The sequence below is a fragment of the Loxodonta africana genome, chromosome 14 (genome assembly GCF_030014295.1).
Source record: "Loxodonta africana isolate mLoxAfr1 chromosome 14, mLoxAfr1.hap2, whole genome shotgun sequence".
Classification (NCBI taxonomy): Eukaryota; Metazoa; Chordata; class Mammalia; order Proboscidea; family Elephantidae; genus Loxodonta; species Loxodonta africana.
The window spans coordinates 37,579,414-37,595,142 of record NC_087355.1 but is presented as its reverse complement, the minus strand read 5'-3'; the positions used below and the strand labels follow the sequence as shown (position 1 = coordinate 37,595,142).

At 36.9% G+C, this 15,729-nt stretch overlaps 1 protein-coding gene across 1 annotated transcript in view; it reads left to right on the top strand.

Annotated features, from left to right (window-relative positions):
- The window catches only part of CNGB3 (cyclic nucleotide gated channel subunit beta 3), a 173,739-nt gene that overhangs the window by 94,391 nt on the left and 63,619 nt on the right, over nt 1-15,729 (top strand). The window contains exons 8-10 of the mRNA XM_010588386.3: nt 1,207-1,293; nt 5,058-5,122; nt 6,921-7,043. Coding sequence (XP_010586688.2) covers nt 1,207-1,293; nt 5,058-5,122; nt 6,921-7,043 — 275 coding nt within the window. The remainder of the gene's footprint in view (nt 1-1,206; nt 1,294-5,057; nt 5,123-6,920; nt 7,044-15,729) is intronic.

The following is a 15,729-nucleotide window of genomic DNA, read 5'->3' as shown; positions in this document are numbered from 1 at the left end:
CTCCTTGAATTCTTTCTGGAGGGATCAGGTGGAAATTAGTAAACTAAAGACACGCAGCAGCAACGAGGATGACTGAAAGCGGGCTCCCAAAAGGTTTTAATATAATAGGCTTTACCGGGTTGCTACTAGAGGCCGTACATAAGTAGGACGTTGGCTACCCAGGGACTGCCTGTATATAATATGGTGTTCACACAGCACCCAAATCACATAAGGTCCTATTTCACAAAACCTGTTGTGGACTTTCAGTGATGCATGACTGTAATTGTGAAAAGAACTGATTTTATTACTTTCCTCTCTTTTAACTTGCATGGTCTCTGGTAGATACCTTCACAGAAGTTTAGTGGTAGCAAGGAAACCCTGGTGGCGTTGTGGTTAAGAGCTTCTAACCAAAAGGTTCGCAGTTCAAATTCATCAGGCCCTCCTTGGAAACCCTCTGGGGCAGTTCTACCCTGTCAGCTAGGGTTGCTATGAGTCACAATGGACTCCACCGCAAGGGGTTACTGGTAGCAAAGTGGTCCAAAAGTAGATAGCAGTAGAGAGAATTAAGGAGTGTAAATGAACCACTAACAATATAATCAGCCCTGAGCACCAGGAAAATTGTCTGAAATATAAAACTATATCACTGCAAAGAATATGCAGTGGCTTCAAATAAAATCAAGGATGGACTTGATTTTCAAGCCAAGAGCCTCATGTTTGCAACACTGTTAAAGCGTATTTTAACATTAGCAGCCATGCTGTTACCGAAGTTTGTGTGACAATGCCACAAAAATTTCAGCAAATGCAGTGCCTAGGGAGAAATCAGATGCACGAAGGTTAAATGCAGTATGTTGGAAATAGCCTACAATGTTTATGGATATTAGTTGCCATGGAGTTGGCTCCTATTCATGGCAACCTTGGTTATAACAGAACTAAATGTTGCCTGGTCCTGTGCCATCTTCAGGATCTTTGATATGTTTAAGTCCACTGTTAAGGCTATTGTACAATCATTGAGGGTTTTCCTCATTACCCTGAGGCTACAATAGTGCTCTCATTTTCAGGGTGCTTAATATGCCTTTCAGTGGCATCATGGATATTTAACTGAATGCAATTTTGGATTAAACAACAAAAAATTCAGAGTGACAGGTCAACTTTACATCAGTACAGATCCATCCACGTCCATAAAAGCATATAAACACAATGTAATTTTGAAATGTGCTCTTCCAACAGTTGGATCTCCTATCAGTAATACCTTTTGATGTTTTCTACCTCTTCTTTGGGTTTAATCCAATATTTAGAGCAAATAGGATATTAAAGGTAAGATAATTATATTTCACTGTTTTTTCTTTTAATAATAGAAATTTTGAAATGATTTAAACTATCCTTAAGTTACCAATGTTGCTAATTTGTCCAAACTGTCCTCCTTTTCTCTGCTCTCATCAGTGCTATGAATTCTAAAAAATGAATGAATGAGAAATACCATTGCTTCCACTGACAGGCATTGGTACTAGTTGTTTTTATACTATATCTCATGACTGGTATTTCCATCATCAAAGATAGAAATGCTTTTGTACCTGTAAATACCATTACGATTTCAAATGAATCTTTTATAATTTTGACTTTTTTTTCCTTTTTTTATCACACAGCTACTGAATGCCTGGGATATTGGCTATAAAATGAGATAATTAGATTAGATGACCTCTAAGTTAACTTATTTATCTGAAATCCAGTAATTCTAAAGAAATGCCAATGCTTTTGCATCAAAAACAAAATTTACCTACTTGGACAAAAACCAAATGTCCGTCCAGTGGGAACTAGTTAAATTAATCATGTTACATCCACATAATAGAATACTTTGTAGCTTTAGAAAAAAAAAAAAAAAGGAAGTTTTCTGTACACTGATATGGAGAAACCTCCAAAATAAATTGCTAACTAAAAAAAAAAAAAAAAGTTACTGAGCGGTTTACAGAACAATTGTAACTTTTTTGTAACAGAAAGTAAAAAAATGCTATTTTTCTGTATTTACATAAACACCGAAAGACTGCAAAAAAACTAATTAAAGTGGGTACCTGAAGTAGGAGAGGAGGTAAGAAGGAAAAGTGGAATGTATAGGGACAGGAATAGTGATAAACTTTTTAAGGTATATATTTTTATATTGTTATTTAACTATATGACTGTGTTGTATATTCAAAAGGATTCTAAGATATAAATATTTTGTAACTCATAGCTCCATTGGGTATCTAAAAAGAATCTGAGGAAAGCCAGAATTTGAAATTTCATATAAATCATTAACAATGGTAATAGCAAAAATATCTTGTATTTCCAAAGACAGCCTTCTACAAAGAACACTAAAGAGGCTATAAAGTTTAGGTGATTATCTCTTTTGCAGTCTTGGGAAGACAAGACATAACAACCTGGTGACACTGGTGAATCCCGACAATAACAACTAATAATAATAATAACAGCAGCACCAATAGGCAGTTGCCACGTAGTCAACTCTGACTCATGGTGACTCCACATGTGGGAGAGTAGAACTGTGCTCCATAGGATTTTCAATAATTTTTCGGAAATAGATTCGAAACTTTTCTTCCTAGGAACCTCTGAGTGGACTGGAACCTCTGAAATTTCCATTAGTAGCTGAACATGTTAACCATTTGTACCACCCAGGAAGACCCCCAACAACAGCAACAACTGGTAACTCTTACTAAAACTTTAGATTCATCATTTCACTTATTCCTCCCAACAACTTTATTTAAGAGACAAGAAAATAGAAATAGCAGGGTGAGAAAAATCTGTCCAGACTCACCCTCCTGGTGAGTGGCAGTATATGCATTCTATCATGTATTTATCTGATTCCAAATTCCTTACTAACATGAATTTGGCAGATAAGTGCCTACACTGAAAGGGCTTTCCTTCCATGCCTCCGATTTTTCCCAAGTCAAGGGGGAACTTATCCATATGCCCAGATGTCCAAGAGACTCTGAAGTCTTCTTGTTTGACTATGGAATGTGGGTCCTGATAGAGGCAGAAGAGAATGTTCCAAGCAGTTTAGTGGTCAGTCCATCCCCCATCAAATTTCTAGCCTCACATGGAAGGTTTCTGGAGATCTCTACTCAGAGATAATAAACATGGAGAAAGATCCAGTTTCCCATGAATTGAGGAGTTTGCCTGACATTATAATAACAGTATCCCTGTGGTGACCAAAGGAGTCCCTGAGTATTGTGAATGATTAGCAAGCTTGGTTGCTAACCAAAATGTTGGACATGTGAGTCCAACCAGAGATACCTCAGAAGAAAAGCCTGGTGACCTCCTTTCAAAAAATCAGCCACTGAAAAACCCTGTGGACTGCAGTTTTACTCTGACACACGTGGGATAGCCATGAGTCGGAATCAACTTGATAGCAGCTGTTTTTGTTGTTGTTTGTTTGTTTTCTATGATGTCCAAAACCTATTTGCTAGAATTTTTCTTAAAATATATAGGATATTCTAAAAGTCAATACTGATCTTTTTATAGACCCTTTTATATGGGTGACACTTTAATGCACAATTCCCTAAGGAAAATATTTATCATTTGTCTGTCTCCAAGTTATAAGTGAAAAAGTAAATGGGGAGTACTGAGATTCCGTTAAGGATGATAAAAAAAAAAAAAATGGAAACAACAGGGTAAGCATAATTAATGTCACTAATTGTACATGTGAAAAATGGTTGAAATGAAATGGTTGAGATAGCAAATGTTTTAAGTATATTTCACCACAGTAAATTTTTTTTAAAAAAAATGATAAGTTTTTCCATAGAGAACACTGAAGCAAAATTTATAAACATCCCTTCAGGCAAACTTCCATTAAAGAGCACAATAAGCAAGTTCCCACAGATTGAAAGTATGGTAATTTGAATGCTTGAGGGATTTTTCCTATTCAGGAGTTCTAGAAAAACAAGTCATTTCTGCATATATTTTTAATTAAATAGTTATTACATTTATTCTTTAATTCCAAATGTTCTATTGCAGTCATATTCGCATTAGATCAAATTTTGAACTACGTAATGTCTAAGATTCCATCTGTAAGAGCCTATGATTCTACTTTTACTATATAGTTTAGTAGCAGATAAAGCTTCTAAAGCTGCAAATAATAATACAATGAACCTTCACTTTTCAAAAGACAAAACTCCTAGCAACCTAAATCATTTTGGCCATGATGATAGCAAACATATGTATGATGCTTTCTTTGTGCCAGGCAGTATACTAAGCACTTTAAATATGTTAACTCCTGTGAGCACACAACCCCTTTAGGAGGCACATTCTCTTACTATCCATGTTTTACAGACGAGGAAACCAAGATACAGGAAAGTTAAGCGACTTTTCCAAGGTCACACAGTTAGTAAGTGGCAGAGGTAGGATTGCCATTTGGCTCTGAATTTCAAGCTCTTACCCTCAATTATGCTTCTCATACAATGAAAGAGGAAGTGAGAGGTGGGAGTATAAATGCAAATAGTAGTAGAAGTGAATAGGAAAAGACCTTGAGAAAAATAACAACTTTGTTTAGATTAGATGCATATAGACTCATTGTATCTTTGAACAATGTAAAAGATAGCTAACCAAGGCTAATACTACTGGGCTTTATATTGTGTCGAAATAAATACACACTTAATGCAAATTGCTTAAAAATAATGCTAATGTACAGCGACAAGACTTAATACCTATTTATGTCTTCAGTGTACTTTATTATACTTTCCCTGTTTTACTTTTGTTTGGTAGAACTTGATTTCAATTATTGTAAAATACAGTTCCACTATATGCTTAAAAAAAGAAATGTTAAGTCTGATTTTCAGTCAGTATCTCAAACAATACTGTAACTAGAGGGCAGAAATAAAGTAAAGCAAGAAACTGGAAATTTGCCACTATGCTAAAATGAATGGCCCAGAGGAGAATACCACTAAACAGGCCCTGGACTTTCAAAAAAAAAAAGACATATGAATAAAATTATTTTCAGTAGCAAATAAAATCTACTTTCCATAAAAAAAATAAAATAAAATAAAAATAAAACTAATATGCGTTTGGATTTCTTTTGCTTGTTTTCTACACAGTACACCTCATTTTTTGAGTTTAATCACCACCTAGAGTCTATAATGGACAAGGCATACATCTACAGGTAAAGTATGACTCATTATAATGGAGGGGGGTGAAAGAAGAGAAGAAAAGGTATAGCATTTTAGGCAGCTTGTTTCTTCAAGAAAAACAGACAATTTCAGAATTTTTGGCTATATAAAACATAGGGTTATGTTCTAAGACTGATTTGAATATCTTTTTTAAAATAATATTTTATTGTGTTTTTGGTGAAGGTTTACATAGCAGTTTAGGTTCTCATTCAACAATCTTTACACAAATTGTTCAGCAACATTCATTACATTGTTCACAATGCGTGAACATTCTCATTATTTCCATTCTGGTTGTTCTGTTTCCGTTAATCTAGTTTCCCTGCCCTCTTCTCCTCTTTGTTTTAAGGCAATTGTTGACCATTTGGTCTCATATATGTGATTTTTTTAGGGAAGCACAGTACTTATGGGTGATAATCATTGTTTTGTAAGCCAATTTGTTAGTCACAGGGTGATCTCAGGGTTTAGTTTAGGTTCAAGATTTGAAGAGTATCTCAGGGCAATAATCTCAGGAAGTCCTCCAGTCTCAACCAGTCCGGTAAGTCTGTTCTTGTTTGTTTGTTTGTTTTTAGTAATTTGAGGTTCTGTTGCACATTTTTCTCTGAGTCTATCAAGGTCCATCTATCGTGGCCCTGGTTAGAATGATTGGTAGTGGTAGACCAACACCATCTAGTTCTTCTGGTTTCAAGGTTGTTTGTGTAGATTATTTGCCCTGTAAACTAGTTTCTTCTTTGAGTCTTTGGTTTCTTCCTTTCTCTTTTGATCCAGATGAGTGGACACCAATAGTTGTAGATTTAGATAATTTTTAAGTGACATAAAAGCATAAAAATCATATCAGATTTAGATGAATACATTAAAAACACCTGTTGCAGTCAAGTTGATTCCAACTTATAGTGACCCTGTAAGACAGAGTACAACTTCCCCACAGGGTTTCTAAGGAGCAGCTGGTTGATTTGAACTACTGACCTTTTGGTTAGCAGCAGAGCTCTTAACCACTGAGCCACCAGGGCTCCTAGATGAACATAGAACTAAAATAATAATAATAATAGGACTTATTACCTGCTTCAGCCAGAAGAAGTAGAGAAACATGTCCTTTCACAAACTGACTTTACATCTCTCTCATCACAATTCATCCCTGACCTGAAGCTCATTCATGTGCTATCCTGAACTTCACTTGCACAGAGACCTCTAGTTAGGCTCAATCGTAGCATAAAGCCCCATGAGCTTTTCAGAGATAACCATTTAAATCAGTGTGGCATCTTTTATGGGACTTGAACTAAAAAGGGGACCCTTGAGACCATGTCTTTCATGGAGTTGACTCATACCATCTGTGAAAAGAGAAGATATTTCTTTTTGTTTGCTTTTTTTTTTACACTCTGTCAGTCCCAGTCAAGACACTGTAGTCATAAAACATGCAATGACGCCATCATCTTATACAGCACAAATGAGAGCTAAGGAGCCCTGATGGCGCAGTGGTTGAGCACTTGGCTGCTAACCCAAAGGTCAGCAGTTTGATCCACCAGCCTCTCTGTGAGAGAAATATGTGGCAATCTGCTTCCGTAAAGATTTACAGCTTTGGGAGCCCTATAGGGCAGTTCTGCTCTGTCCTACATGGTCGCTATGAGTCAGAATCTACTTGACGGCAGTGGGTTTGGTTTTTTTGAAATGAGAGCTAACAGTTCTCAATCTAAAGCAAGGGGGTTTAATGGAGACTTTAAGGAAAAGAAAATGTTAAAATAGACTGCATTCCAGGAATAACGTGAGTCCTCACTTTGCCGTTATAATCTTTGACAGGGTCATTCGAACAACTGGGTACTTGCTGTTTACTCTGCACATTAATACCTGTATTTATTACTGGGCTTCAAACTATGAAGGAATTGGCACTACTAAGTGGGTGTATAATGGTGAAGGAAACAAGTAAGTTCTAATTAAAAAAAAAAAAAACTGTTGATTCTTCTTAACTTTCTGTTTCATTGTAAAAGGTTTCTTAAGCCAGTGTTTTTCAAACTGCAGATCGCAACCCATTGTTCTTGTGTGCTGTCGAGTTGATTCTGACTCATAATGACACTACAGGACACAGTAGAACTGCCCCATAAGGTTCCCTAGGCTGTAATCTTTACAGGAGCAGATGGCCAGGTCTTTTCTCCCGAGGAGCATCTGGTGAATTCAAACAGCTGACCTTTTGGTTTGCAACCAAGCACTTAACCACTGTGCTAGCAGGGCTCTTTTGCAATCCATTACACCAACCAAAACCAAACCCATTGCCATCGAATCGAGTTCTGACTCATAGTTACCCCCTAGGACAAAGTAGAACTGCCCCTACTAGGGTTTCCAAGGCTGTAAATATTTACAGAAACAGAACACCGTATCTTTCTCCCAAGGAGTGGTTGGTGGGTTCGACCCACCGATCTTTTGGTTAGCAGGCGAGTGCTCAAACACTGAGCCACCAGGGCTCCTTTGCAACCTCTTAGTGGGTGTTAAAAACTATTTAGTAAGTCAAGTATATTTTTTAGTGAAAGAGGATAGAGTAGAATAGAATAGAAATCAGAGGTCATCATACACAGTTCTGGTATTATTTCATGAAACATTTTTCCAGATGTGTGTGTGTGTGTGTGTGTATCCTGAGTTGACCTGTGAAGCACATTTCTTACTCTAGGCATGATCAAAAAAGTTTGAAAGTCTCTGCTTTAGACAACTGAGTGGTAAGGTAACTTTTAGTAACTCCAATGCTGATTACTAGTAATGAACAATGTTAATTATATGGAGGGCAGGTGCAGTGGCTAATTAGTTTACTACTGAAGAGCTTTATGGGTTTATGAGTCAGCTATAACCACTAACTCAATTAAACACTTAGAGAGTAACAAGGATCATAAATTAAACTTGACAATTAAGTATGCAAGCATCCCAGGAATAAAAGAGATCATTTGAAAACTTAGTGCAGTAGAATCAGGACTCAGTAACGGCAAGATTCCCCTGGCTTATTTAACAGTGAGATTTCCTTTTGTTAGATACAAGGGCCTAGCATAAACTAGACTTTACCAATTTTCTCCTCCGATGAAATGACTCTGAGCATATTATAAGATAATGTCCTTACTGGAAAAGAGAAGGTACCAGCTTTATTCTGAAGAGCAACTCAGGGCAGTCTTGGGAAAGGGAGCAATTATAGAACGGAGCAAATAGAGTTAAAATACCTTACAAAATTGCACACTACCTAGAGTGAATTGGATGTGTGAGAAAGATCATAACAACATTTTTGGAATTTTATCCAGAACTGGTTTGAAAGTCAAAAATACCTGTTGAAGGAAAAAAAGAAAATCTATTCCTGGAAAGTTTATAACCAAACCTATAAATAATTTTCTTTAGAATGTGGGTTCATTTAATTAAAGTATGTATTTAGTTCAATATAAATAACTCATTTGGATAGGAAATTGAGTGAGATGCCAAATACATCAAATAATGCCAAAAGTGAGCGTGTAATCCGACATCATTAGGTACCTGTGTCTATTTAACCCCCGAATCCAGAGACATAGCCATTTTTTATCACATTGGCACATTGATATAGGGTTGCATCATAATGCTTTCCAGAAAAAGTGGTTATTTGTCTTTTAACACTGGATGCCTCTTTGCAGTTTCTGGGGAACTGTCTTATTCCCAGTGCCTAGGACATTGCTAAATATATAATGTTGTTGTGTGCCATCGAATTGATTTTTGATTCCTGATGACCCCATGTGACAAAGTAGAACTGCTCCATAGGGTTTTCTAGGCTGTAATTTTTACAGGAGGAAATCACCAGATCTTTCTCCTGCAGAGCTACTGAGTGGGTTCAAATCACCAACGTTTTGGTTAGCAACCAAGCGATTAACCATTGCACCACCAGGGCTCCTTAAATATAGATAGATTAGGTAGATAGATACATTAAAAAACAAACAAACTCGTTGCTGCGGAGTTGATTCCGACTCATAGAGACCTATAAGCAAAATAGAACAGACTAAAACTGCCCGTAGGATTTCCAAGAAGCAGCTGGTGGATTCAAACTGCCAACGTTTCAGTTAGCAGCTGAGCTCTTAACCACCACACCAGGAGTCCAGTAGGTACACAGGGAAAGAGAGATAGAGATTCACATATAATAGACCCTCAACATATGTTATATGTTCGAGTAAGGCAGAAAGAAAGAGAGGGAAGAAATAAGGAAAAAAGAAATAACTCTTAGCTTCAGCCTGTAAGAAACTTAAAGAATACTGATATTTTAGCCTTCTGATTCCAGCTATATTTCAGAACAAGTATATTCACTAAAATACAAGATAAATTACTTGTAAATTTTGCTATAAAATTACTCATTGTAATACTCGTTATAATATAAATTGCTAGATAAATTACAATTAAAATAGTGTTCAGTGATTCCTGAATTCTCTAGAAAATAAGAAGCATCTCCAAAGGCAAAACTAAGTACTGAAGCTGGGGTTAAAGTAGGACAAGAGCAGAGATAACTACTAAAGAACAAAAAGAGGATAACCTCTTATTCAGAAAAACAAATAGAATAAGAAAATTTTAAAAGACACCCAATAAATCTGCCCCCATCCCCCACAAAAGGCAAAATTAAAGAGACATGGTTGAGAGAGAAATATAGAAAAAGCAAGACAAATAGAAAGCATAAATTAAGATGGTAGAAACAATTTTTGAATAAGCACAGTAAATTAATAGGGGCTAAACTCATCAATTAAAGGAGATTTTCATTTAACATTAATCAAAATAGGCTTTAAAGTAAAAAAAAAACGTTTTAGGGAAAAAGAAAGCCACGAAATAATGGTAAAAGTTTCAATTAATCATAAAGACGTCCCAATTCTAAGTATGTAGCTAATAAAATATTATAATAATTCAAACATTCATGAAGTAAAAATTATTAGAATGAGGAGAAATTGACAAATATACCATCAACGTGGGAGATGTTCAACACACGATTAGTGAAAGGTCCACCCAAAGAACCAACCCAATGCCGTCGAGTTGAGTCCAACTCATAGCAACCCTATATAGGACAGAGTAGAGCTGCCCCATAGAGTTTCTAAGGAGCACCTGGTGGATTCAAACTGCCGACCTCTTGGTTAGCAACTGTAGCACTTAGCCACTATGCCACCAGGGTTTCCAGTGAAGGGTCAAGCAACCAAAAAAAAGAATTAGTAATGATATAAAAGATTTGACAACCCAATTAACAAGCTTGATTTAATGGCTAGCATCTTAGTTTCTTAGTGCTGCTATAACAGAAATCCCACAAGTGGGTGGCTTTACTGAACAGAAACTTATTTTCTCATATTTTAGGAAGAAAGGCCTAGCAATCTACTTCCAAAAACACCAGCCAATGAAAACCCAATGGATCACAACAGTTCAGTCTCTTTGTGCATGGGGTGGCTGTGAGGCAGGAGCAGCTAACAACAACAATAGAGTTAGGAACTACCCAGTCTTCTTAATCACTTGTGAAATACAAAAAGTGACCATTTTTTTACATCAAAATACAAGTTTCAATACATTTCACAGAACTGGTGTATCATACAGTCCATATTCCCTGATAATGGGGATTAACATTATCCCTTTGGGCCTGCTCTGTTCATTTGGACTGGAGCATTCTCACTCAAAACCAAAACTCCCATAACACTGTTGCCAGTTGTCAGGGATGCAGGTTGCCTGACCTGCAGAAAGAAAACGCTTTTAAAAGCAACATTTCTACATACAATTTAGATAATTTGTGTATGACAATTATTAATATAATTACATTTTCTTCACAATGTTTAATCATCACCTGCTCCTCCTATTGCTTCATATTATCTTTTGACCTTCTAAGCCAAGTTTTTGCAATAATTATCTAAAATGTTTTTTACTTAGCCCTTGTGATGGTCTGTGATGGCCTATAAATTGAAGGTCATTTATGAAGGCCACTGGATTCGTAAACTTTGCCCTAGTTAGAATTAGCAGCAAATTGTGGGGAAAACGTAGAGTGTTGTGACTATTTAAAATCAGTGAAGTTTATTATTGTTCCATTAACTTTCACCAGGATAAGAATGTCTATTGATTTCAGTAGAAGGCATTTTCGTTTATACAGAATGATTGACATCCTGTGAAATTTGACAAAAAACAAAGATGTTTAGCTCAAAAGGAAAAAAAAAACACACAAAAAAGTAAGGTTACTTGTGTATTCAGAAATGTCCCCAATGTACTTATTTTCTGATATAAATTTCCTAATGTGTACAAGCTTCTTAACACATTCTGACCCTAGTCCCCAATGCATAGGTTTTTGAAGGAAAGAGTAGAAGACCCAGGAAGGCGGCCACGGAAATTCTGGCTTTAGATGGGGTAAGAAAGAAGTCAGAATTACTACACCTTAGCGCTAGGGGAATTTAGGATAATCTATACCTTTTGTTTTCTAGATGAAGATGATGAGATCTAGATATGTAAAGGTATTTACTCAGGGTCCCCTAGATACCTGAGTTCAGACACTGCCAGAAAAAAAAAAAAATAGTAATAATGGTCTTTACGCTATAATGCCTGGGAGGACGTCTTTGGATATAATAGGACCACACCATAGCAACAAGTTCAATGGACCAAAAGGGAGATGAAGGGCAGCTGGCAGCATGACAGGGAAGAGACTGGAAGAGGATTACACAGATGTGCTTGAAGCTACAGTTTCCCTATATTCTTATTTCAGTCAGTCTAGGCATGCAGAGGAGTCTCTGGTACAAATGTTAACGTGCTCAGCTGCTAACCAAAAGGTTAGAGGTTTGAGTCTACTCAGAGGTGCCTCAGAAGAAAGTCCTGGCAATTCGTGTCTGAAAAATCAGCCGTTGAAAACCCTACGGAATACAATTTCTCTCTGACATACATGGGGTCACCATGAGGCGGAATTGACAGCACCTGGTTTCGGCATGCAAAACCGTTCTATTCATTCATTCATTCCTATTATTCAACAAATAGTATTAAGCTCGTATTATGTGGTAAGCACATAAATACTGTCATCATGGTGCATCCATTCTAATGGGACCATTCTCCCCCAAGCCCAGTGGTTCCAGTAATAAGTTTCCAGTAACCTCAGACCAAGGTAGATTGGAGTAGTTAAGAAAGTCTGCACATAAAGATAGGTACAGAATGGGTAGTTTAAAGTTGCATTTCCCACTACATACCCACCATAACGGCTAAAATTAAAACAACTGACAGTATGAAGTGTCTGGGAAAGAATATGGAGCAATTAGATCTCTCACACATTGTTGAAAGGAAGGTAAAATAGTACAACCACTTTGAAAAAAGATCTGATAGTTTCCTATAAAATTAAATATGTACCTACCTTACAACTCAGAAATCCCAAGCCTAGATATTGACCCAAGAGAAATGAAAATATATGTCCATAAAAAGACTTGCACAAGAATATCCATAGAAACTCTATTCATAATAGCCCAAAACTGCAAATAGCCTAAGTATTCATCAATTAAATAGAGCAACTATGTTATATAGTCACACAATTGATACTACTCAGCAATAAAACACCCATGTGTCTGCCAGTTTGTTGTACTGTGGTAGCTTGCACGTTGCTGTGATGCTGGAAACTATGCCATTGGTATTTCAAATGCCAGCAGGGTCACCCATGGTGATAGATTTCAGCAGGGCTTCCAAACTAAAAGACTAGGAAGCAGGACCTAGTGGTCTGCTTCTGAAGAACGTGGCCAGTGAAAATGTTACGGATAGCACCAGGACGTCATCTGATATAGTGCCAGAAGATGAGCCTCTCCGGTTGGAAGGCACTCAGAATAAGACTAGGGAAGAGCTGCTTCCTCAAAGTAGCACCCATTCCTCAAAGTAGAGTCGATCTTAATGACGTTGATAGAGTCAAGCTTTTGGGACCTCCATTTGCTGATGTGGTATGACTCAAAATGAGAATAAACAGCTGCAAATATCCATTAATAACTGGAAGGTGAAATGTACAAAATATTAATCTAGGAAAATTGGAAGTTGTCAAAAATGAAATGTAACATATAAATGTTATAATCCTAGGCATTAATGAGCTGAAATGGACTGGTATTGGCCATTTTGATTCAGACTGTCATGTGGTCTACTATACCAGGAATGACAAATTGCAGAGGAATGGCATTACATTCATTGTCAAAAAGAACATTTCAAGATCTATCCTGAAGTACAACACTGTCAATGATAGGAAACTATTCATACGCCTGCAAGGAAGACCAGTTAATACAACTATTATTCAAATTTACACACCAATGACTAATAACAAAGATGAGGAAACTGAAGATTTTTACCAACTTTTGTGGTCTAAAATTGATCAAACATGCAGTTAATATGCATTGATCATTACTGGTGATTGAAATGCAAAATTTAGAAACAAAAAACAAGGATCTGTATTTGGAAAATACGGTCTTGATGACAGAAATGACACTAGAGATCACACGATAGAATTTTGTAAGACCAATGACTTTGTCGTTGCAAATACCTTTTTTCAACAACATAAACAAAGACTATACATGTGAACCTCATCGAATGGAAAACGCAGGAATCAAATTGACTACATCTGTGGAAGGAGACAATGAAAAAGCTAAATAACATCAGTAAGAATAAGGCCAGGAGCCATCTGCGGGACAGTTGCTCACATGCAAGTTCAAGTTGAAGCTCAAGAAAATTAAAACAAGTCCACAGGAACCAGAATACGACATTGAGTATATCCCAGCTGAATTTGGAGACCATCTCAAGAATAGATTTGATGCATTGAACACTAATGACCATGGACCAGACCAGTTGTGAAATGACATCAAGGACATCGTACATGAAGAAAGCAAGCAGTCATTAAAAAGACAGGAAAGAAAGAAAAGACCAAAATGTATGTCAGAAGAGACTCTGAAACTTGCCCTTGAATGTAAAGTAGCTAAAGTGAAAGGAAGGCATAATGAAGTAAATGCTGAACAGAAGGTTTCAGAGGGCAGCTCCAGAAGATGAAGTAAAGTATTTCATGAAATTTACAAAGACCTGGAGTTAGAACACCAAAAGAGAAAAACACACTGGGCATTTCTCAAGCTGAAAGAACTGAAGAAAAAATTCAAACCTCAAGTTGCAATACTGAAGGATTCTATGGGCAAAATAGTGAACGACACAGGAAGTATCAAAAAAAGACAGAAGGAATACACAGAGTCACTATACCAAAAAGAATTGTCTGATGTTCAACAATTTCAGGAGGTAGCATATGATCAAGAACTAATGGTACTGAAGGAAGAAGTCCAACCTGCGCTGATGACATTGGCAAGAAACAAGACTCCAGGAACTGATGGAATACCAATTAAGATGTTTCAACAAACAGATGCAACGCTGGAGGTACTCACTCTTCAATGCCTAGAAATTTGGAAGCCAGCTACCTGGCCAACTTACTGGGAGAGATCCATATTTGTATCTATTCCAAAGAAACGTGATCCAACAGAATGTGGAAAGTATCAAACAATATCACATACAAGTAAAATTTTACTGAGGATAATTCAAAAATGGTTACAGCAGTACATCAACAAGGAACTGCCAAAAATTCAAGCAAGAATCAGAATAGGGCATGGAACAACAGATATCATTGCTGATGTCAGATGGATCTTGGCTGAAAGCAGAGAATACCAGAAAGACGTTTACCTGTGTTTTTTTTAATATGCAAAGACATTCTACTGTGTGGATCATAACAAATTATAGATAATATTGCAAAGAATGGGAATTCCAGAATGCTTAATTGTGCTCATGAGGAACCTGTACACAGACCAAGAAGCAGTCATTCAAACATAACAAGGGGATACTGTGTGGCTTAAAATTAGGAAAGGTTGTATCCTTTCACCATACATATTCAATCTGTATGCTGAGCAAATAATACGAGAAGCTGGACTATATGAAGAAGTATGTGGCATCAGGATTGGAGAAAGACTCATTAACAACCTGTGATAAGCAGATGACACAACCTTCCTTGCTGAAAGTGAAGAGAACTTGAAGCACTTACGATGAAGATCAAAGACTACAGTCTCCAGTATGGATTACACCTCAACATAAAGAAAAAAAAACAAAAAAAAATCCTCACAACTGGACCAATAAGCAACATCATGATAAATGGAGAAAAGATTGGTGTTGTCAAGGATTTAATTTTACTTGATTCCACAATCAACGCCCATGGAAGCAGCACTCAAGAAATCAAAGGATGCATTGCATTGGGCAAATCTGATACAAAAGACCTCCTTAAAGTGTTAAAAAGCAAAGATGTCACCCTGAGGACTAAGGTGATCCTAACCCAAGCCGTAGTATTTTCACTTGCCTCATATGCATGTGAAAGCTGGACAATGAATAAGAAAGAACGAAGAGGAATTGATGCCTTTGAATTATGGCGTTGGCTAAGAATATTGAATATACCATGGACTGCTGGAAGAAGGAACTAGATTGCCACAGTGGCTGCAACAATGGGCTCAAGCATTACAATGATTATGAGGATGGTGCAGGACCACACAGTGTTTCCTTCTGTTGTATATAGGGTTGCTGTGAGTCTGACCAACTCAATGTCACCTAACAAGAACAACAGCAATAAAACAGAATGAAGTAC